The sequence below is a fragment of the Branchiostoma lanceolatum genome, chromosome 8 (genome assembly GCF_035083965.1).
Source record: "Branchiostoma lanceolatum isolate klBraLanc5 chromosome 8, klBraLanc5.hap2, whole genome shotgun sequence".
NCBI classification, from domain to species: Eukaryota; Metazoa; Chordata; class Leptocardii; order Amphioxiformes; family Branchiostomatidae; genus Branchiostoma; species Branchiostoma lanceolatum.
This window is the reverse complement of record NC_089729.1, coordinates 19,280,420-19,301,498: the sequence shown is the minus strand read 5'-3', so window position 1 is coordinate 19,301,498 and position 21,079 is coordinate 19,280,420. Positions and strand designations below refer to the sequence as shown.

At 39.7% G+C, this 21,079-nt stretch overlaps 2 protein-coding genes and 1 long non-coding RNA gene across 3 annotated transcripts; 1 reads left to right on the top strand and 2 right to left on the bottom strand.

The window, feature by feature from the left end:
* Positions 1-186: 186 nt before the first annotated feature.
* LOC136440250 (40-kDa huntingtin-associated protein-like) lies at positions 187-21,036 on the bottom strand. The gene is made up of 14 exons (XM_066436163.1): positions 20,964-21,036; positions 20,766-20,812; positions 20,176-20,248; positions 19,346-19,505; positions 18,841-18,909; positions 17,857-17,919; positions 16,914-16,971; positions 16,426-16,488; positions 15,662-15,694; positions 15,143-15,207; positions 14,537-14,621; positions 13,794-13,840; positions 11,592-11,647; positions 187-932 (listed from the first exon to the last, which is right to left on the bottom strand). Exons 3-14 carry the CDS (start codon positions 20,181-20,183, stop codon positions 851-853), a joined length of 789 nt encoding a protein of 262 aa, XP_066292260.1. The 5' UTR covers positions 20,184-20,248; positions 20,766-20,812; positions 20,964-21,036; the 3' UTR covers positions 187-850.
* On the top strand, positions 2,705-8,591 carry LOC136440440 (galactosylceramide sulfotransferase-like). Its single transcript, XM_066436487.1, has 7 exons — positions 2,705-3,165; positions 4,580-4,678; positions 5,095-5,193; positions 5,797-5,912; positions 6,341-6,508; positions 6,837-6,944; positions 7,865-8,591. The coding sequence occupies exons 2-7, from the start codon at positions 4,595-4,597 to the stop codon at positions 8,589-8,591; spliced, it is 1,302 nt and encodes a 433-aa protein (XP_066292584.1). The 5' UTR covers positions 2,705-3,165; positions 4,580-4,594.
* On the bottom strand, positions 10,232-11,591 carry LOC136440251 (uncharacterized). Its single transcript, XR_010756644.1, has 2 exons — positions 11,511-11,591; positions 10,232-11,006 (listed from the first exon to the last, which is right to left on the bottom strand). It is a non-coding gene; the product is annotated as an uncharacterized lncRNA (long non-coding RNA).
* Positions 21,037-21,079: the final 43 nt, after the last annotated feature.

Genomic DNA, 21,079 nt, shown 5'->3' with positions numbered 1-21,079 from the left:
TTTTATTATAAGGCAATGTCGATTTGATTATATGGATAACATTCGATGGAAGCCCGTGGGATAAAAGCCTAAAAGGTAAAGGCCGTTGGATACAGTAAGATATACGATTCTGTCCGGAACACCCGTATTACAGTACCGTTGTGACATAAAAACGTTCATTGCATGACGGAGGGAGAAAGAAATTAATAGGTTATTATTTGATATTTATTACGGTCCACAATGATTTTTTAAAACTTATTTCTACCTCTATTGAACAATGTCTTCACAAGAAGGGTACATGCTAAACATATTGTACACAAAGAGAGTAGATTACATAACATATATCTGTTCACATACATTATACATCACATATACCTTGCAGTAACTGCACACATGTGTATCTAATCAAATGTACACTTTCGCATATTACTAACCTGAACTATTCTATGTGTGCTACACTACTGTGTTTTCATGCAGTCATTCGGGACCATGAAGAGATTTGGCTGGAAAGTGTTAGGTTTTTTCCAGTTTTGCAAAGTTTTCCAAAGAAAGATACATGTTGGGGGGGGTGCTTCTACTGTATAACCAGGTGCAGCTGGTAGCTTATAATGACTACATCCCTACCCTGCCATGTGTTCTATCTGTCTAAACAGGTGTAGGTGGTTAAGTAATGACTACACCCCCTCCCCTGACAGGTGAATTATCTGTATAATAAGGTGCAACAGGTGGTTCTGTAATAACTACAACCCCTCCCCTAACAGGTGTTCTCTCTGCATAACCAGGTGCAGCGGGTGTTTCTGTAATGACTACACCCCTTGCTCTGACAGGCGTTCTATCTGTATAACCAACTAAAGCAGGTGGTCCTGAAATACTAGATACCCTCCCGTGAAGGGTGTTCCATCTCCTGTATGACCAGGTGCAGCAGGTGGTTCTGTTCAGCTGTCAGGTGCGGCCTGTAGGACAGACATCAGAAAATGTACATTAATTAGTGGCAGTTGAGTAGATCATATATGAAACATGATGTTTAGATATGAGACCAACTTGTTTAGATATGAAATTAATGCATGTCTGTATATGTATACCAGTATATACTATTAGACAGTATACAAACCAACTTTGCAGGCATGTGGAACGGCAGCAGCTGGTTATATTACACTGAACAACCTGTCACACCCAACCTTTGCACATCTACATAATTTATATAGCTGTATGCAGTGCTACAAGCTATCTAGTGAGGATGTTCCTCCACTACTTGGTGGCGACTAGTTCCACTCTAAGATAGTCCAGGTTAAAACGAATGGAAACGTAATTGTTTGTTGCAGTGTGAAAACAGACTGCAATACTGACAAAACATTTTTGTTGTGATGACTATGTGATAGAAAGCTGTCACCACAAGTCATTTTAAATCGTTATTACTGTATCAAGGTATAGATTGCAAGACATTTTCTAAAAGTTGCGACTCTCAACTTCTTATCGATGTATAGTATAAGAGGGTTACTTGGAATAAAATTAACTATGACGGAGCAAAGTGAAAACAGCATCTATCTTTCAAGAGGGTCTAAAATTCCCAGCACAGGGAGAGTGCACGGTAAAAAAAAAACAGCCAGCAGGACAAGGGTTAATCTAAAACTGGTCAGACTGCTTCCTACCTACCTTGGTTCGCTGAGTGGTCGGGAGACGTGTTCGGCTATCTGTGTAAAGCCCCGCTTACAGCTGGAGCAGCCGAAGCCGGACACCAGCCAGACCGTGCCGAACAACAGCAGACCTAGCTTACGAACCACCCCCAACCACTTTGAAGAGAAGGTCGGGCGGCCATGTTTGGCTACGTGTAACTGGGGCCTGTTGATGACCTCACGATATGTGGGCAAACTGGTTTGGTCTCATTGATGCTCAGATATGATAACAAAGGGGGTGATCTGTATCAAAGGTCATTTTTTTCGGGTGGAGCTAATTCAGATCAAGAGGAAATCTTCACCAGATCGACATATGTCAGGTATGTTCGTAATTCTTCTACGAATAGTTTATATCAGGTACTATTTAATCATAAAGTACAGTTTTAAAGCAAGTGACATTACCTTGGTAATGATAACCGCAACTAGGCTCTTTGTAAAATGTCGCTTTGTTGTGCCCTCGGGAGATACTTTCCTCAACTCATTCAGGTGAGTACCCACACGTAGCTTCCTCTGGGGACGTCCTTGTGAAAAGACGTTAAACACAAGTCCCGTATGTGAGCCAACCACTTCAAGCAGATTTAAGAACCCTTGCCAACATGCTTTTAAAAAAAAAAAGCATACATGGGTCACTCCCGATTTGATTGGGTTCAAAACCTGACAGGCCTATGTCCGCGCTTGTCGCGCAATTGTATTGTGGCTTCCCTCAGCCCACACTCCACCCACTTCAAACTAGACCCGCGACACGTCGGTGACCTCGCTGCGACCGAGTGATTTGACACGGCGCTGAACTCATTCCATCGATACAACATGAATCTTTTACGCTTTGTGTGGTTTTTTATCTTTTTAATCATACGTGTACGTTTTGCACGGATTCCCATTGTAACTAGGCTAACTCAAATTCAATCTAGGACGCAGCGAGCTCGCCAACGCGTCGCGGATCCATTCAGAGGGTGGCTTTAGTTAGCAGCATTTTCAAAGGTCGCATTTTCTGTGATTATGTTCTACCAAGGACATTTCATAATGAGTCCACGGATTATGCGCTTCTCCTATTCAGTGCCAGGCTTAGAAATAGAATGGAGTTTAGTTCGCACACCAAACAATAACAAAGCTCGCTACCACACAGCCAAAAAAATCATATCAACGTCATTAATTTCTGCATATCTCTTACATTAGTATTTTATCAATAAACAAGGTCGTTTTTTCATGTTAATATGTTTAAACTGGACCAAGCATTGAAGCATATGTGATACTTTTGCTGGTTGTTTGACGTCGCGGCATTACTTGTATTTTAAAGGCTTTTGACGTCACGACGATTAAAGAGGTTTGACGTCACGCCTATGTAATTAAACCCAAGGACACAGGGACACACTGGCTCACAGCGACTTGAACGATATAAACGATAGAGTAAACCTCCTCGCTTGTTATTTCGTACACGGTTAGTGTCATTTGTATTTGAATATGTTTTGAATCATTCTTTAAACTGGCGTCAACTCCAGATTTGGTTTCATAGAAGGTATGTTATGATTTACTATATCTCTCTTGTTGCAGTTGTTTAATATATATATATATACGCTGTAACAATAATGCTTAGCAGGAAATAAGGGGCATTGTAGCACACAAAAACTAGAACAGTTTTAGCCTTGCCTTCTTTTTGAATTTCTCATGGGTAGTGGCACGGAACTTTCTAATGGATAGTGTGTACTGAAGTTTCTAATGGATACTGTGTGCTAAACCGTGCAATGTACATCGTGTACTAAACTCAGACAATATCTCAACAGTAATGACAGCTGCCACAAGGACCTAGAATTACTCGCTGTGTTGTTAAAACTTCTACTTATAATTCAGTGAAAAAATCAGAGATCACTCAGATCCAATAATATCGCAAACGTGCCACCCCCCCCCCCCCACCCACCTGAAGTATACAATATACAGTATACGCACTGCTTTCTGGTTTTAATTTAAACTATAAAAGAAATAAAATGTTCTGTGTGTTAATCACTATTGCGAACAATCATGGAAGTTTTCTATTGGGAGAGTTGCGACGTTATGACTGCGACAGCTTGTTGTTTGTCTACCACTTCAATGTCAGAGGTCATCAACCTATTAGTTTGGTAGGTTATGGGCGTGATCAGATTATCAATCACAGTCACTGTCAGTGCATTTTTTTATATCAATTTGGATGAACGTTGCCATGGAGGCACAAAATTAGAGCCTTTTAAGAGATTACCCGTTACCGTGTTGTCATTGTTAGAGCCATGACATTGTGCAATGAGACCGTACTTCCTTTGAATACGCTGGAGTGGAGTTGGGATAACTTCAACGTATATGTGATAGCATAGGTCTATAACGTCACATTATAATTTCTATATACACGAAATTAGAAAGCTCCACCATCAAAGTCTTCATGAGCAAGCTGCGGTGTTTATCGGGCTCAAATGTGGCCTCACATGTCAAATGTGAAAGTTCGTTGTTCAATAGTGCTATTATTATAGGCTCGTGACGTAAGTTAACAAACTGGTTATACTACATTTCGTACAGAAGACATAGTGTGTGACCTCACGTTTGTCTAGACTTTGTCATTATCACTCATGTGTTTAATGCAAAGAACTAAATAAGGACGCTTTTCAAGTAACCTCAAAGATGCAAAAGATCATCAGCTTTGACGAAAGAATTCATCCGCTTAGTGTGTGTGTTTGGACTAAGAATTTGGAGTGGGCGCCCCTCAAGGAGGTGTCCGCAAAAGTAGGTATTCTCTCTCTCTCTCTCTCTCTCTCTCTCTCTCTCTCTCTCTCTCTCTCTCTCTCTTTCTCTCTCTCTCTCTCTCTCTCTCTCTCTCTCTCTCTCTAAATATATATATATATATATATATATATATATATATATATATATATATATATATATAATTTTTCTTGCCGTTGTGTCATTAGTTGGAATTCTTCAGGATGCAGCTCAGCAGGGGAAATGCAGTCTTCATTCCCGTCTTCGCTTTGGGGGCAGCATTATTACATATACATGTAAAGCTCCAGGTTTGTTCAGAAAGTGGTTGGCGTTCGTATTATTGCTCTTATAAAACATGATAAAATATAGCTCACCATATCAAAGATTGTGACATAATTAAGAAATGTAGAAGATTATTTAGAATGATTGAAAGATACTTATGTAAATAACATGGGATAGATACAAAAAGAGAAAAAAACTTCGGGATAGGTTGTTTGAATGATCTTCAAGTTAAAGGAAATTTCAAAATATTTGTAAGACGTCTCGTTCTCGTTTTTGCGTTGTTTACTTTGGGAAAGGGGGTAAGGTACAAGGTGGAACATTGCGGTTATAAATGTTTAAACCTTTGTTTATTCAATGCTGTATATTATAAGGTATTGCATTTTCCACACTTCGGTCTTATTTCACTAGCAAGTCTACCATGATATTGCTTATATTGTTCCAGCGCAATGATTGGGTCGTTTCAAGGCCACCACCCAAGCGTAAGGTATCCCTCACGACCATGATGACAACACAGAATATCACAGCAAAAAGTAACGAAAAGGTATCGTGATTTTATCTTCTTGTAGCTCAAATGTTTAACGAATGTGACTTTAATTTGTACCGGTTGATTAGATTAGTTCTCTTAATCGTATTTGTAAAATTGACTATATTAGCCTCACTAAACCACGCATCTACCCGTTGATCCAATGGTTTTCTCTAATAGCTGTCAGGAGAATTTGGGACATCCTAAAACTATTGTTTTATGCAAATGTATGCCGAAAATAGACCAACTATCGTCAGATTAAAAACCACGTTAGAGAAAAAGATTACTGGTTTCCTGGCTTCGAAGAATCATGAGCTCTGATTGGCAGTTCATATTTCTCAAATCAGTCTCCTGGCTTAGCGGCAAACAGCCACAGACTGTTTAGGGAGGGGCCCCATTGAGCAATTGACATTGCGAGACTAGACTTGATGTATAGAAGCATAATAAACATCTTGATAGCTTAATGCTCGGTTCTGCTGGAAGTCTTCCTATCTTGTATAATCATGTGTACGGATGCCATACCATGCAGACAAAAGACAGCCATTCTGTGTCTTTGTTGTGATGGTATGATGGTTATCACCTGACTCGACATGAACCGTATGATTCACCCTTAAACTACAGAACATGACGAATTCAACAGATGTCGGGAAGCGGTCTTCGCAGAGTGACGATGAACATATATATCTTGGGTCCAGTGGTAACATCTCTAAGCCTATCAACAGGAATAAGTTAATAAGGTACGGATCATAAGATTATAGAGAGACTCCACTCTACTGACTCCATTACAGTCGCCCTGTATTAATTGTCCTAACGGTATCCACTTAACTTTCACGAAACGGTTTTATAAGTAAGAAATCATGAGCCTTGGTTAATGAAATCATTAGACAGAAAAATACTGGTATTTAGTTTTCAGTTGTGTGTGCATGCGTTTGTGTTTGTGTGTGTGTGGAGGGGGAGGGCGATAATGTCTGTTTGTGTGCGTATAGGTTTGTGCGTTTGTATGTATAAATATATATGTGTGTTTGTGCGTGTGTTTTTGCGCATTCGCGCGCGTGTGTGTGTGTATGCGTGTGTGAAGCTAACTGACCATAGCCACGATTGCGATCAACGTGAAAACCTTGAAATCACGTCTGCATCTGATTCATCTTTTCTTTTTGTTACACAGTAACGTCATCTGTAAGCCACATCTAAACGTTGCATTTATGAAGGTTCACAAATGCGGCTCTACTACTGTGTCCAACGTCATCTATCGATTTGGGTACGAGCACAAATTGATAGTTGCTCTGCCACCGACAAGGGACCGCCCCATCATAGGCAGTTTCGGAACGATTAAGTACGTTAACATCACATTGCTGGTTGAACAAATTCCTCTTATCAGCTAGTGATAAGAGAAAATAAACCTATGTTCAGTCTCTAAGGCAATCATTTCTTTGATATATAAGGATAGTTTTCGTGGATCATGGTTCTAATCAGGCCTCATGATCAGCGGAATGCTATGCTGTAAATACAGTCAAATGTGAGACAAAAATCAGTTTTGACGCAATAAGATAATTAAGTAATTGGAATTGGAATTTATTTTTGCAACATCTATCCATAGAAAATATTGTTTTAGCTTATCTGTCTAATCTAATCGTGCACGTATACATATGTTTTGCGCTCAGAGACAGTGACTATAAGCATCCCCCTGGCGGAAAACGCTGGAACATCTTTGCTCACCACGCCATGTACAACAGGACTCGCTTCTACCAACTCATGGCTCCCGATACACGGTAAGGAGTCAAAGTTGGCCGTAAATAGTCTATGCTGTCTGCCATGTTGGATGGGTATATCTAAAAGTTCCATGGTAGATTTGCAATTGTAGATGTAACTAAGGGGGCCAAACCTATTCAACTTCTTTGCGATTCCAGGGGCTATGTCCACTACTCAAAATTATTTAAGTAATCAAGACCATAGCAATTCCAGAAGACGACTTATCATTACTAGAAGTTCGACTGCAGTATGGAAGGAAGGCCCCAGGAGGAAAATTCTCGAACTTGACTTTAGTTTTCCAGACATCTATGCACCTAACAGATCCATCCACAGCTTCTCGTTATGCTGTCCAAAAATACACACGCAAAACAGCGCAAGCAAGAATATTCTTGGCAAAGGTATACATATATATCCACATCATTATGACTTCAGTCCTTTCAAAAACATCAATGCAAACAGAATTTACGGGTATCAAGTTTCCAGTTTTAACCACCAGCGTTGCCGTAGTTGACAGGGGTTGTGACAAATATTCAACTTGTTTCTACATGCAAAACAAAACAAAAAATTGTTTCGAAAGAGACTTGATCTCATTCGTCGTGCGATCGTTGAACAAACAAAAACTGAGGGCATTCTTGGGATAGTCGATAATATGTCCAATCTTGTTACTGAAAAGACTCTCTTAGATCCTCGTCCGTGGTTTGATTTATTGCATTCTGCTTGAATATTTCAAATCAAAAACATACGAATGTGACTGCGACTTATCAAGTATTGAATTAGAAATGGTCTTTAAAAAATGTCGGTCATCGAAAGAGCAGTCACCAAAGACTGGATGGATTCTCTTAGATGACCATCATTCGTTGTAATTCCATACAACATAGTTATATCAAAATTATGTAAGATGTACATGATGATAGATAATTTTCCTAACTTTCATTTGTAGGTATGTCACTATTCTTAGAGAACCATTACGACGGCTTGAGTCTGCTTTCAAATACTTTCATCTTCAAAGGAGATTTCCAGGACTTGAGAAACAAACTCGTCATGGAACTCCTCCTGTTGTAACTTACCTTACCAGACCTGGTTACTGGGATCCGCGATACCGTCAACCCAAAAGAATAAGTGACAAAGAACATTTTTGCTTTCGGAACTGCATGGCTCGTGACTTGGGGCTTAAGGAGAAGGATTATGACAACCACACTGCTGTTCAAGAGTTTGTACAAGGCATAGAAAACGACTTCACAACTGTGCTGATTTTAGAATATCTGTCGGAGTCCTTAGTTCTGCTCAAACGACGCATGTGCTGGACGTTCCACGACATTCTCTACACGTATGGACGTTCTTCGAGGAAGCAACGTTACAAACGAAAGGCACATGTCACACGCGCTATGAAAGACAGGTTTTACAAACGCAACTACGCCGATGTCATGTTGTACACTCGTTTCAAAGACTCGCTCCAAAGACAGATCAAGGAAGAGGGTGCAGATTTTCGACAAGAGGTTATGCATTTTAAGCGCGTCAACAAAGATGTCGGACGCTATTGCCACGCTAAGAAAAAGAAAAGACCAGAAAAGATTGTTGTTCCGAAAAGCAAATGGAGCGACGCTTTCTTTGTAGACAGGCCATTTTGTGGGCGTTATGGAAAGAGCAGAAAATATTGGCATCTTTAGAACTTTAGAACTTTATTGTAAATCAAAATTGCAGTCCATAGGACTGAATTGCATTGATTTTACATAGTAATAATAGTATACAAACAATTTAATACAGTAGCATATTACAGTTAAAAAAACACCATTATTTATCAATCATTCAGATTAAAATTATTTTACAAAAATGACAACGTGGGCATAGAGTAATTGGCGGGCATCACATCATAGATAACAGTGTTCTCGGAATGAAAGAGTTTTTGTGTCTGTTCGTCCTGCTGATTGGTGGTTTCAGCCCCACATGTCTACGGAGGCTGTAGGTTGTCTCAACTACCGGGGGCAGGAACTGTCTGCAGGGATGTGTGGGGTCGTCCAGGATCCGCCGCAGCTCGCGTACAGAGGCTTCGTGTCGTCTGGATTGTAGGGTGGGGAGTTTGTGGTGTTCAATGCCAATGAGTTTGCAGCAGAGTTTTTGAATTTTCTCTAGCTCACTCGATAGAGTTTTGGGGAGCCCACCCCACACAGGCGATGCATACTCCATAATAGGCCGGATGAATGAGACGTACACATTCAGCAGTAAGTCGGAGGGAAGCCCGGCCCTCTTAGCAAGGCGTAGGTAGTGAATACGTGGTTGTACCTTAGAGATTATGCCTTTAACGTGCTCGTCCCATGAGAGATCGCTGGTAACAGTGACACCCAGAAGCTTGAATTTTGTTACTCTTTCAACTGCATGACCAGCTAACGTGAGTGGTGGGGGATTAACCGGGACTTTTTTGCAACTAATTATCATGTCTTTTGTTTTTTTCGCGTTTGCCTCCATGCTGTACGACGTTGCCCATGATTGTACAGCAGTCATGGACGACTGCATCAGGCCAGGGAGAGATCCCATCAGACACTCTGTGTTAGTTAAGTCATCAGCGTACTTAACTGGGATGACACTAGGATGGATGTTTTCATCCAGGTTGTTCATGGCAATCACAAATAATGTTGGCGACACTATACCGCCCTGGGGTGTGCCAGCCAGAACAGGCCGCGACTCCGAGACACTTCCTCCCCATTTCACGCGCTGCTTCCGGTCACTCAGGTAGCTGCAGATACATGACCAGAGATTCCGCCTTATGCCCATCCTTGCCAGGCTACACAAGAGCTTCCCATGGTCGATGGTATCGAAGGCGCGTGAAAAGTCTATAAAGGCCACATGAACGTCCATCTTAGGATTGGCGTTCAGGGCGTCATGCCATGCTTGTGTTGTCTGAATAAGGGCTGAGACGGTGGATCTGCCCCGTCTAAAACCGTGTTGTGAGTCAAGAATTTTGTCACCAGCGTCCCGCAGCAGTAGCTCCTGGACATCCGAGACTACAATCGGCGTATCATTAGAAATCAAAATGAATACAGAATTGAGGACTTCAAAATGATTCATAAAGTTGTAGAAACACCACTTCTGAATATAGATTTCTGCATAGTCGGCCCAAAAAAATATTTCTCTACTGCTTTCTTGCAATTATGGCATCCCAACAGCACATTTGTCTTTACTGATATAGATAATGAATATTATGATCAAGACCATGTTGTTGGCTTTGTAGTTCCTTCATCGACCAATAATCAACAGATTATAAAACGTTTATCGTCCCCTGTAACAATGATGTACAGGGTTCAACGTGCTATTTCTCTCGCAGACATAAGTTTCTATTATGAGTGTAAGGAAAAACGATGTAAAGAGAAACTTCAGCCTCCGACACTGTGATGGACATAGCTTCTAATCATTTTCTGATTATCATTTTAACTTAATATATATTTTTAGTATTGAACAATCTCTGCACAAGAAGTGTACATGCTAAACATATTGCACACCAAGACAGTGAATTCCATAACATATATCTGTCCACATATACTGTACATATACAAATACCTTGCAGCAACTGTACACCCGAACCTGTGTGCTAGACTCCCGTGTCTGCATGGAGTCATGTACGCACGGGACGATGAAGAGATTCAGCTAGAAAGTCTTGGCTTTTTTTTCCAATTTTGCAAAGATTTACAGACAGATATACATGTTTCAGGGTGACTTCATTTATACAGGGTGATTAAAGTAATGACTACACCCCCTTCTCTGACAGGTGTTTTATCTGTGTAACCAGGTGCAGCAGGTGGTTTGGTAATGACTAAATTCTCTTCCCTGACAGGTGTTCTATCTGTTTAACCAGGTGCAGCAGGTCACTCTGTAATGACTACACCTGATACTTACAGGTGCTCTATCTGTGTACTCAGGTGCAGCAGGTGGTTCTGTAATGACTACAACCCCTGCCCTGACAGGTGTTCTATCTGTATAACCAGGTGCAGTAGATGGTTCTGTAATACTAGATCCCCTCGCCTGAAGGGTGTTCCATCTCTTGTATGACCAGGTGCAGCAGGTGGTTCTGTTCAGCTGTCAGGTGCAGCCTGTACAGACACCAGCAAATGTACATTCATCGGTGACAGTTGAGTAAAACATATCTGAATCATGATATCTAGATATAAAATTAGAGTATGTCTGTATCTATATACTTTTAGCCAGTATAAACACCAGCTTTGCAGGCATGCACTGAACAACCTGTCACACCTAACCTTTGCACATCTACATATGTAGCTGTAGTTCAATCCATCTAGTGAGAATGTCCCTACAGTACTTCGTGGTAACTAGTTCCACTCTAAGATAGTTCTAGGTAAAACGAATGGAAACTTGTGCATTACTGAAGAAAGGTTTGAATTGTGATGGTTATGTGATAGAAAGCTGTTCACATAAAACAATAGCAAAAAGGTCAAGATCTACAAAATCTAGTTGGTCAAACTTATATGTCAACATCAAACTCTGGCGCATTGGGAAAACAAAACAATGGTCGGAGAGTAATAAAATATAGATACCAATGTTCTAAGTTTAACTTTGAAAGTGTTTTGCTGCCTTACCCTTGTTTGAGCCCAACATGCTGGAGTTTGGAATGTGATTTATTCATATAAAAGTCACAGAACAAAAGATCAGTCTCTCACCACAAGTCCTTCAGTAGTGACTTTAGAGCAGACACATCTCTGGACTGACAGGCCATCTATGGAGAATATAAGACATTTCTTTACCCAACAAATATAAGGATGTTCAATCAATCAAATGGGGGGAGGGCAGCAACGTCGGACAAACATTGACTCAGTGTTGTCGTCACATGTGCAGAAAAATTGCGAAAATTCCGGTAACTATAAAATAATTCAACTAAACTACGCACAAAAAGTTCGGAAATTTAACTTTGGTCGATCATATTTCCGTTATTTGTTTACCGATTTCAATGTATAACATATCATTTAAATGCTTTTTGGATTTCCTTTCCAATGATACCAAACTTATTGTGATTGCAAGTTCATGAAACGAGCATCAGGCCTGCTAAAGTGAGTGGGTCGAAGAAATAAATTGCCCAGATTACCTTACTATAGTCAAACATGCTATTCCGTACATATTCTTCTGTTGATATTGACTTCTGTACGAGGGTGTTGTGAAAAATCAACAAGAATAAACAAGACATATTAATGAAAGCTAAATTCTTTATCAAAACCAACAATCTGTGTCTTAGTAACGGGTTAGCAAGGAGTCTTAGTAACGGGTGGCCCAGCCACGCGCTGTCACTACAGTACGGTACCTCCTCCTCATACTCGTCACCAGTCGCGCAATGCGATGCTGTGGGATAGCGTTCCATTCCTCCACCAGCAGTCGTCCTAGGTCAGCTAGCGTTGTTCTCTCCGTCACTCTTGCACGGACAGCTCACCCAAGCTGATCCCATAGATGTTCGATGGGTCCAGGTCCGGGCTCTTAGAGGGCCACTCCATCCTCTCTACACCTGCATGCTGGAGATGGTCTGCGATTATCCCTCCCCGGTGTGGGCGGGCGTTATCATCTTGCAGCAAGGCAGTCGGCCCCATGTTATGAAAGAAAGGGATGGCCACCGGATCAAGTACTGTGTCACGATATCTTTCTGCATTGAGGGTTCCTGGTACAATGACAAGTCTTGTCTTTCCCCTGGAGGTAATGCCTCCCCATACCATGACGCTGCCACCACCAAATGTTGTGGTGTAAACAATTGGATCTTTGATGTGCTAAAAATAACCTTGGATGTTCTGTGTGCTAGAAATAACCTTGGATGGTCTGTGTTCTAAAAATAACCTTAGAACCTGAGGAAACAATATATTGAATCATCATCCGCGCCCATACCAATAGGATGCCTCAGCGCGCGTATGACACCAACGGGGAATTTTGGGCACTTTTTCTCTGTGACCCACTCACGTTATTAGTCCTGGTACTTGTTCCGTGGGTTTTCAATCGCAATAAGTTTGTAATCATAGAAAGGGAATCACACAAGCTTTATAATGATATATAATGCATTAAATTCGGTAAAAAAACAACGGAGATATGATCAACCAAAGTTAAGTTTCCGAACTTTTTGTGCGTAGTTTATATATGGCTGGAAATCAGCTATCATAACTTTCCCATTATGTAATATACCAACTTAGATGAACGTTAATATGCCAATCAGATTGTTATAAAACCTTTATAATTCACCCAAGGATAAAATGCAAATAAAGACATGTCAAGGATGGTATCAACACCTATAATACCGGCTGAGTCCCTTTTGCCCAGACAAATTCATGAAACCATTCATGATAATTGACAGGTTTGAAAGGGCAAATCAGTTAAGAGCCTACATTGTCCATTCATTGGAGGAGGCTGAAATTTTTAATACAAAATACATCTTTACAATTACAAGTCACATGCCTATTACCATTTCTGAACTCCTTACTGTTTCTATTTTATAGCTGCTAGAATGGAGTGAGGTGTGATAGCAGTTTCGAGGAATTTTGAGTGGTAGAGTCTCAGGGTCCCAAAAACGCTGTTCGTTAAAAAATTTTGTAGACAAACTTTTCATACACTATAGGAGGAACGAAACTTGGCAATGCTTGGCCGTCTTAATTTAGGAGAAATTAGTTAACAAAAACTTTGATCATTTAACCCAAAGCTCATTAACACAGCTCAGAAGTCAACTGGTTCTACTATCACACCTTACTCCATCCAAACAGCCCTAAAAGAGAACACAAAATTGAAAATATGAAAATGTGTATACATATCGTTACTAGGCCAAGGAAAATGTGTTATAGAAAGGTTATATATAAGAAAAAGTATGGAAAGGATGCTTTTATATATTATCTACTTACCACTTTGGACTGTAGTAACAAGAATACTTCTTCACTCAGACAGTTAACTGGAACAAAATATCAAACAACAGTTAATGAAGGTACTTCTCTCCTTATTCTATCATATCATAACTCCTGCCACAAAAGCTTAACTTTAATTACTATAATTATACAATTATGGTAAAAGTATCTTTACATCAAGCTGTGTTAGATATGGCCTGCACTTTCTCACTAAACCAGCATCAAAAATTAAAAAAAAAATATTATGTTTGGAAACATTCTGATGGATAGATATATAGTTTTCAACATTTTCCCTATTCAATTTTGAATTTAAAATTCTTGAAAATTGAAAATTCCTGAAAAGATAGCCAATTGAAAGGAGATTTTGGTATAATCTACTGTACAGTTTATGAGGGTACGGGTGTAAAGATTGTATATGTATATGGAGAGATCTGTTTTTAAGCATGGTTGCGTCCTTGCAAAAAAAAGAAAGACATGAACTAATCAGCGAAGAAGCTGGTGCAAACTATTTTGCAATAGAAAGGGATGTTATAGATCCCAGCTGATTGTTCTGTCCAACCGTCAATAAAAATGCTTGCAACAAACAAATCATGCAGCAAAACAAAATTGGAAGTGAATCTGGTATGACATACAGTTTTTCAAGGCAAAGGTGTAGAGGTCAGTTCAACTTAAGCCTGGATTTCCTCCTTGCAAAATAAGGCACATAAATAAAAATACATGAACTAAGAACAAGCCTGTCTGACCTGGTGCAGAGTCTTCAGAGTGGAACTCCCAGGTGTATCTCTCCAGGGTCTGGGCATGCTCAGGACGGGTTCTCTGGGGGGTGGGCTGGAGTGGCAATCATTCCAATTGAAAACAAACAACAGAACATCTGCCTTAATCTGATAAAGGTTAGTCAGATTGGATCAGGGACCGTGCCCCTGGCGGAATTCTGCGGAATTGCACCAAGGATATTGGGGACTGATTCTTCCCACAATGCTGTGTGGCACTTCTCTGCGCATACATAAGTTTCTGTTTCTGGGTGTAATCCCGAAAAATGGAATTCCTTATAAAATAAGTGGATGCATTATGCATAATGCAGGGAGCAAGCGATTATACCATCAATGTCAACTTGTGAGTGGCGCATGGATCCTGTGTCAGTTTATTATGGCGATGGTTTAGCTTACCTCCAGCGTTTTCCATTTCCACAGCTAATGATATGTAGATCAAACGGATCTATAGATATCAAGAATAAAAAAAACTGATGTTGGTCCTTTGTTTTTCAAAGAAAGCCAAAAATCTGCTAAGGCTATTCCAATCAAGCAATTCCATGTTTATTCCAAAACATTTAATGTTCCAAACCAGCTTACCCGTAACAGCATCAGTAACAGAACTCTGGTGACCTCACATCTGGCTAGGATGTCACAAAATGCACCTGAGATAAAAAAAGACAACAGTTCAATAACACATACATGTACAAGATTTGATAGATAGCACTTACTAGTGCAGTTTAGAAACATTTCCTTTGTGACAGAAAGCTAGTCATCCAGGGTTCAGAAAAAAAATATATACATACATTGTGTATCACATATATCACATATGTGCATATTACAAACACATGATGACAGTAAATATCAAACAATATTCAAAGCTTTAGCCTCCATTAACATAAATCCGCCGGGTAACTAATAAATCCACCACTTTGAAAAACAGTGAGTGTGAGAGAGCTTTAGTGCAGCACCCCCAGGTATGCACAGTTTTGGTATAGGAGTGCATTATACTGGGGGACACTGGGCTGGAGATCTGTTTCTACGTATTTCTTCAGGATAGCAGAAATTATGTACCCTGGTGGAATTATGTAGATGTTAAACACACATACACACACATACCTATTGGTCTTGAGGCAGGACCACTGGCTGAGGCTGTGGGACAAACATTCTGTCATTAGGAACAAATCAAGTTTAATTTAATTGTTGTTTGTCTGTTGCAGTGCTGTAGGTCATTTTTACAGGTGCTATGTACTACTAATTCCCCTTTGGACCCCCCCCCCCCCTGTAAAGACTCTGAGCAATGTTGTTGTCTATGGTTCAAATCATTTCTTGTCCTTTTAACAGACTTTAGTACCCCATGGCAATGTTTGCAATGTACGAATGTGGAGGGAAAAGAAGTAATGCATGTGCAAAAACAAAGTATACTGTATCTCTCTCTCTGACACACACACACACACACACACACACACACACAGTCATATGTACAAACACACACATACACACACATACACACATTTACAGGCATACAAACATACATATATATATACATACACACACACACGCACATACATACACATACACATACATGCACCCAAAGACACACGCACACACACAAACACACACACACACATACACACACGCACACACACACACATATACATGTATGCACGTGCACATTGCATACATACACACATACTGTGTTATACCAGATATAAGATTCTTGTGGCATAAGAATCAGGTATATTGCAACTTTTACAAAGTTCATATACGTAACTTGTCTGCACCCCCAAATTCACTTCTAAAACAAAGTGTACGAAAAATGGCTATCAAAATTCGTTAAGAGTCAGCTTCAGTACACTGCTGCGTTTAACATATAAACCTACCTCCCCTCTCCTGTGCCAGGTAGGCCATCTCTGTGAAGATGGTCAGGGCTCCATCATAGTCTCCTATAGGAAGGTACATGTGGTATACATTGCAGGTCTTCCATTTCATTTCCTAATGCTATTCAACATTACCATTACATGTTCGTAATTCATACACATAGAAGAACATAAGTAAGAACATATTAAGATAAATCAAAATGTCAGCAAAACCTACTTATAAATTTTGACAGCTTGATAGCTAATAATACAACAAACATTTTATTATTTTTCATTCTTTTAAATGTATTTTTCATTGTGACAATCAAATGTTAAGAATATGCTGTATACCTTAACAAATATGCAGAGTCTAAAATTAGGTGCAAGGCTTCAAGTTTGGATGCACAAAAGTGCACATGCACACTGTATTTTCATCTCTGATAAAAAAACATCAGAGTTGATATAAAAATCCAAAGCAATATTAATATCAAGAGACTAACTGAAGTACTCACTTGTTTGTATCTTGCAAGAAGCCACAAGTCCCAATGATTCCAGACAGTCTAGAGGGTTTTAACAACATGGACAAAAGATCATTTTAGATTTCTGTATGTGTGAAATAAGAACCAGAAATGATATTTTTTAAGCCCTTTTATAGTGTCTTTTACACTTAGTCTATTTACATAAAAATAAGATTAAATAAAAAAAGTACTATTAAAAGAGACTTCTTTTTAGAAGAACACAACTTTTGTTTCACATACATGTAAGTCCTAGCCTGTGTTATACAATTATTGGGCCTCCTCCCTGAGACCTTGTGTCCATTTAGCTCTCAAGAGAACCATTCCCTTTTTGTACTAGGATTTTTAATTGATATGAAAATTAGTCCAATGGGAGATCAGGAGTCTGTGTCACTTCAACAACTTGTCATCACAGCCTCCAGGTCCATGGTAACAGTCTGACAATAATAGGTCCATGTCAGCACATATGCATAAATCAACAAGATTAGGTGGTTCCTATTCTTCTGACTAATGCTACGGTCACATTTGCACCAGTGTCTGTAGGGGGTATAGCCCTACATGGCCAGGTCCCAAAGCCACAAATTTGCCCAGATGGACTGTCGGGTACCATGGGGGTACCTCTCGACATTTTTTACAAAATACAATATTACCGTATGACCTCTATTTGTCAATGGGTCCGAAGTTGATTTCAAGTCTAAATTATGACCATTTGGGGCATGGACTGTGCCCAAAATAACCCAGTATAGCGACAGGATGTCCCACAGAGCCAAGCTTAAAAGTGCAAAAAAAAGCCCGTAAACTACCGGGCGGGCCCCTTTTCCAATTCTGACAGAAGCATTAGAGGTGTTGGCCATCAAGATTCTAGAAGCCTAACCGGTGGAAGGGCTCCTAGAAGTTTTGATTTTGCTGGGCTATACAATGTCCGACATTCTGTGCTTACCTGGTACTGGAGGTCTGCAGCTCTCTGGTAGTATGACATAGCCTGATCTGGTTTGTTCAGACCCTACAACAAACATGTACATGAAAAAAAATTAAACTGTTACTGTATTGGGTGGAATTGCAAGAGTGCAGTGTACTTTAATAAGGATTCAAATCCTTAAACTTAAAGACTGTTTGAAAACAAAATACAATATCTATCGTCTTATTAGATTCAACAGCAATGATCGTTAAATTTTGTATTATTGAAAGAACATACACGAAAGGGTTTTGCCTAATATACAGCCCTCTCCTGTTATTGAACTTTGCACCACTGAAAAATTCACTTTCTGACACAAGGTTTTTAACATGGCGACCAGTTCTAAAACCCAGCACTGTAACTGAAGAAAAAGATTTATTTCAAAAAGCAATGAAAATACACTTTTCATAAACCATAATTGTACTAGTTTCTAAACTGGGTTGCTACCTTCACTTTGTAATTAGTGGCAGTCAAAATTAGATTAGTACCTTACAACAAAAACATTGAATTTGAAGACTGATTGTTTAATGGTATGATGTTAAACAACAAGAGAAGGTTGTATATTTGGTGCAACGTGTATACTATGTCAATTGAATAATACTACCATTGTTGTTAGATACAATAGGAAAAACGTTGTATTTTGGTTTAGTAGCTTGATATGCTAATTATCTGCTTTGTTGTCAGGTCATTTGTACAATGAGAATGTCTGTATTTGGTTTCTAATTCCTCGTACAATACGTTATCTTTTTCTTGTCTCTAGATTTTGAATAGTACTAGTTGTTTGAATTTAAGTCAGATTTTGTTAAATGTAATATGCCTAATGTACGCAATTCAGCATCCTCTTCTGAGAACGCTGCCATGTATTTTAGTGATGAAGGAATGATCGAATCAATAAACTTACTTATATATATATATATATTTGTGACACTAAAAGTACTATTAATAGTGATTTAGTCCATAAGACCTCACCCTGAGTGCGTTTCCCAACTCCAGACATAGGCAGGCGGCCATGGCAGGCTGTGTCTGCTCAATCTGAACCTGGGGTTAAACACAAAGATTTGTCAATGTTATAAAACACCATCACCATATTAACGAATAAGAAGATTATAGATAGTAAAACTTAATGTTTTAACGCAGTGAAGCAAATAAAAACATGAAAATTTCTTCTTTTTTTTACATAACAAGACTGTAAGGCCACTAAGGAATTTAAGGTTACAGGTAAAATGAGCTGCCTCATATTCTCCATAACACTTTTTTTTTTAATGCGGCTGTCTTTGAGTATCCGGTAGATTTATATTTGATATGAAAAAAGTTATTGTAATTTATATCTGTAGTAATCTGTATCTGTATCTACATAGCTGGTATAACCACCCTTCGGCATAACAACCTAGCTTTGCAGGCATGCGGCATGGCAGCAGCTGGTTATATTACACTGAATAGCCTATCACACCTAGTCTTGTAAGGATCTCCCCACCTTGATGGCAAAGTTGTAACAGTTCATGGCAGCGATGAGGTGTTCCTCGAACCCGGGACACTTCAGCATCTGGTTGGTGCACTCCGCCTCCAGGAACAGCCGCGCCGCTTCGACCAGCGCGTGAGACTCTCCCTGGGAGTTCGACAGCGTCTGCTCACATCTGAGGGAACGAGATTATCATACACAATCTTTATTGACACAACAAAAGTACAGCGACTTTCGTAAGGTTTACTATACATCTATACATACATACATACATACATACAAACGAATATGTGCATACAAATGACTTTGTTTACATTCATGTACAATCATGATACGAAATGTTTAAGAAGGGGGATAAGACTGTGATACTCTAAAATGACAAGGAGAAATGTTTGCAGGGATTTAATTTCATGGTAGGGAGAAAATGAAGTGTCATCATCATACAGGGATGAACAAGATGAACAGGGATGGACACCAGTGAGGTGACAGTAAATCTCCAAGCAGACGTTAGGGTGGAAGTTTGCACGTAGTAGTAACTAATGAAGTGTTCACAGTGGTTTTATGTTTATGTTTAAACAAGGGGGATAGATGAGAAGAAGACAGGACAAACTTTTTGCTGTAAAACCCGGCAAACATAATGCCAAGTTGCAAAGATTTGCTCTATTACAGTATTCTTACTAAGCTACATTTTATAATCTTCTTACTAGTAACTTTGCCTTTCTCTAAGAAAGGAGCACAGTTTAAATACATATAGATATAAATAAGTCCCTTAAAATATTCATGTTAGGTCTCTTAGCCTGGCCCTGTTGGCAGGTAACACAGACCAGTAATAACCAGTAACTTACCTTGCCATGGCCAGGCAACAAAAGCCAGCATAGTGTGGGTTGTCATGTTCTAGGAGATCTTTCGATAGACTTCCTGTAAAATATATTATATATATGTTAAAAAGTTAAGGAAGCAACGCAATGCCAACATACTCACTTATAATGTTACATGTCTACCTTAAGAACCTATTAATCCAAAGCAAAAGGAGGTCTGTGAGACCTGAGGGTGATTGTGGGGGGTGGGGTCCACTTAGTTACACTTACTGGCTAAATTCAGGAAGGCTGGCTATGCTTACGAATGTTATGAATTTTTGGATCAAGTTTGAGATTTGGCTTGCCTCCGCCTTATGGTAAAATCATGCAGCCCACTTTTGACTTCGCTATGTGCACAGAGGGGATTTGGGAGACTGGAACTAAAGCAGGGATGGACACCAGGTGACAGGAGTAAGTAAATCTCCAAGCAGACGTTAGGGTGGAAGTTCGCACTACTAGTAACTAGTAAGGTTTTCGAGCTGCTTGTCTTCTCTTACAGCCCGTCTCATTGACAATCCTACGTGTGATTAAAGGCTGCTAAGGGTTTCTATAAGTAAAGCCTCCTTAGTCGGACTCACCAAACTGCTCGCTAGCCTCAGCTACGTTGGGTTTTCGCAGAAACCGCCTGAAAAAAAAATAGAAAGACATGAGACACATGAATCGCTATAGTATTTACAGTCTTTTTAGCTTTTTAGAGTAAATATTCTATCGTATGGTAGTACTATCTATCCAACAGCTACAGCATATGCAGTGGAAGAAATAGAGAGCATTCTTACTTCTTTAATTTGCTGGAAACCGCTCGGTATCTGGTGAGAAAATCAACGTCCTCTATCTTGAAAAGTGAGAAGGGTCAAAGGTTATCACATGTGTGAAAGAGCCCTCTGGCGAAGTG

Coding starts and splice junctions, on each gene's coding strand:
- LOC136440440 (XM_066436487.1), top strand. CDS start 4,595: ATGCAGCTCAGCAGGGGAAATGCAGTCTTCATTCCCGTCTTCGCTTTG. Junction 4,679..5,094: donor ATATACATGTAAAGCTCCAG/GTTTGTTCAGAA, acceptor ATATTGTTCCAG/CGCAATGATTGGGTCGTTTC. Junction 5,194..5,796: donor CAGCAAAAAGTAACGAAAAG/GTATCGTGATTT, acceptor CTTAAACTACAG/AACATGACGAATTCAACAGA.
- LOC136440250 (XM_066436163.1), bottom strand. Junction 14,622..15,142: donor TGTTACTGATGCTGTTACGG/GTAAGCTGGTTT, acceptor TTGCCACTCCAG/CCCACCCCCCAGAGAACCCG. Junction 13,841..14,536: donor CTCTGAAGACTCTGCACCAG/GTCAGACAGGCT, acceptor ATTTTGTTCCAG/TTAACTGTCTGAGTGAAGAA.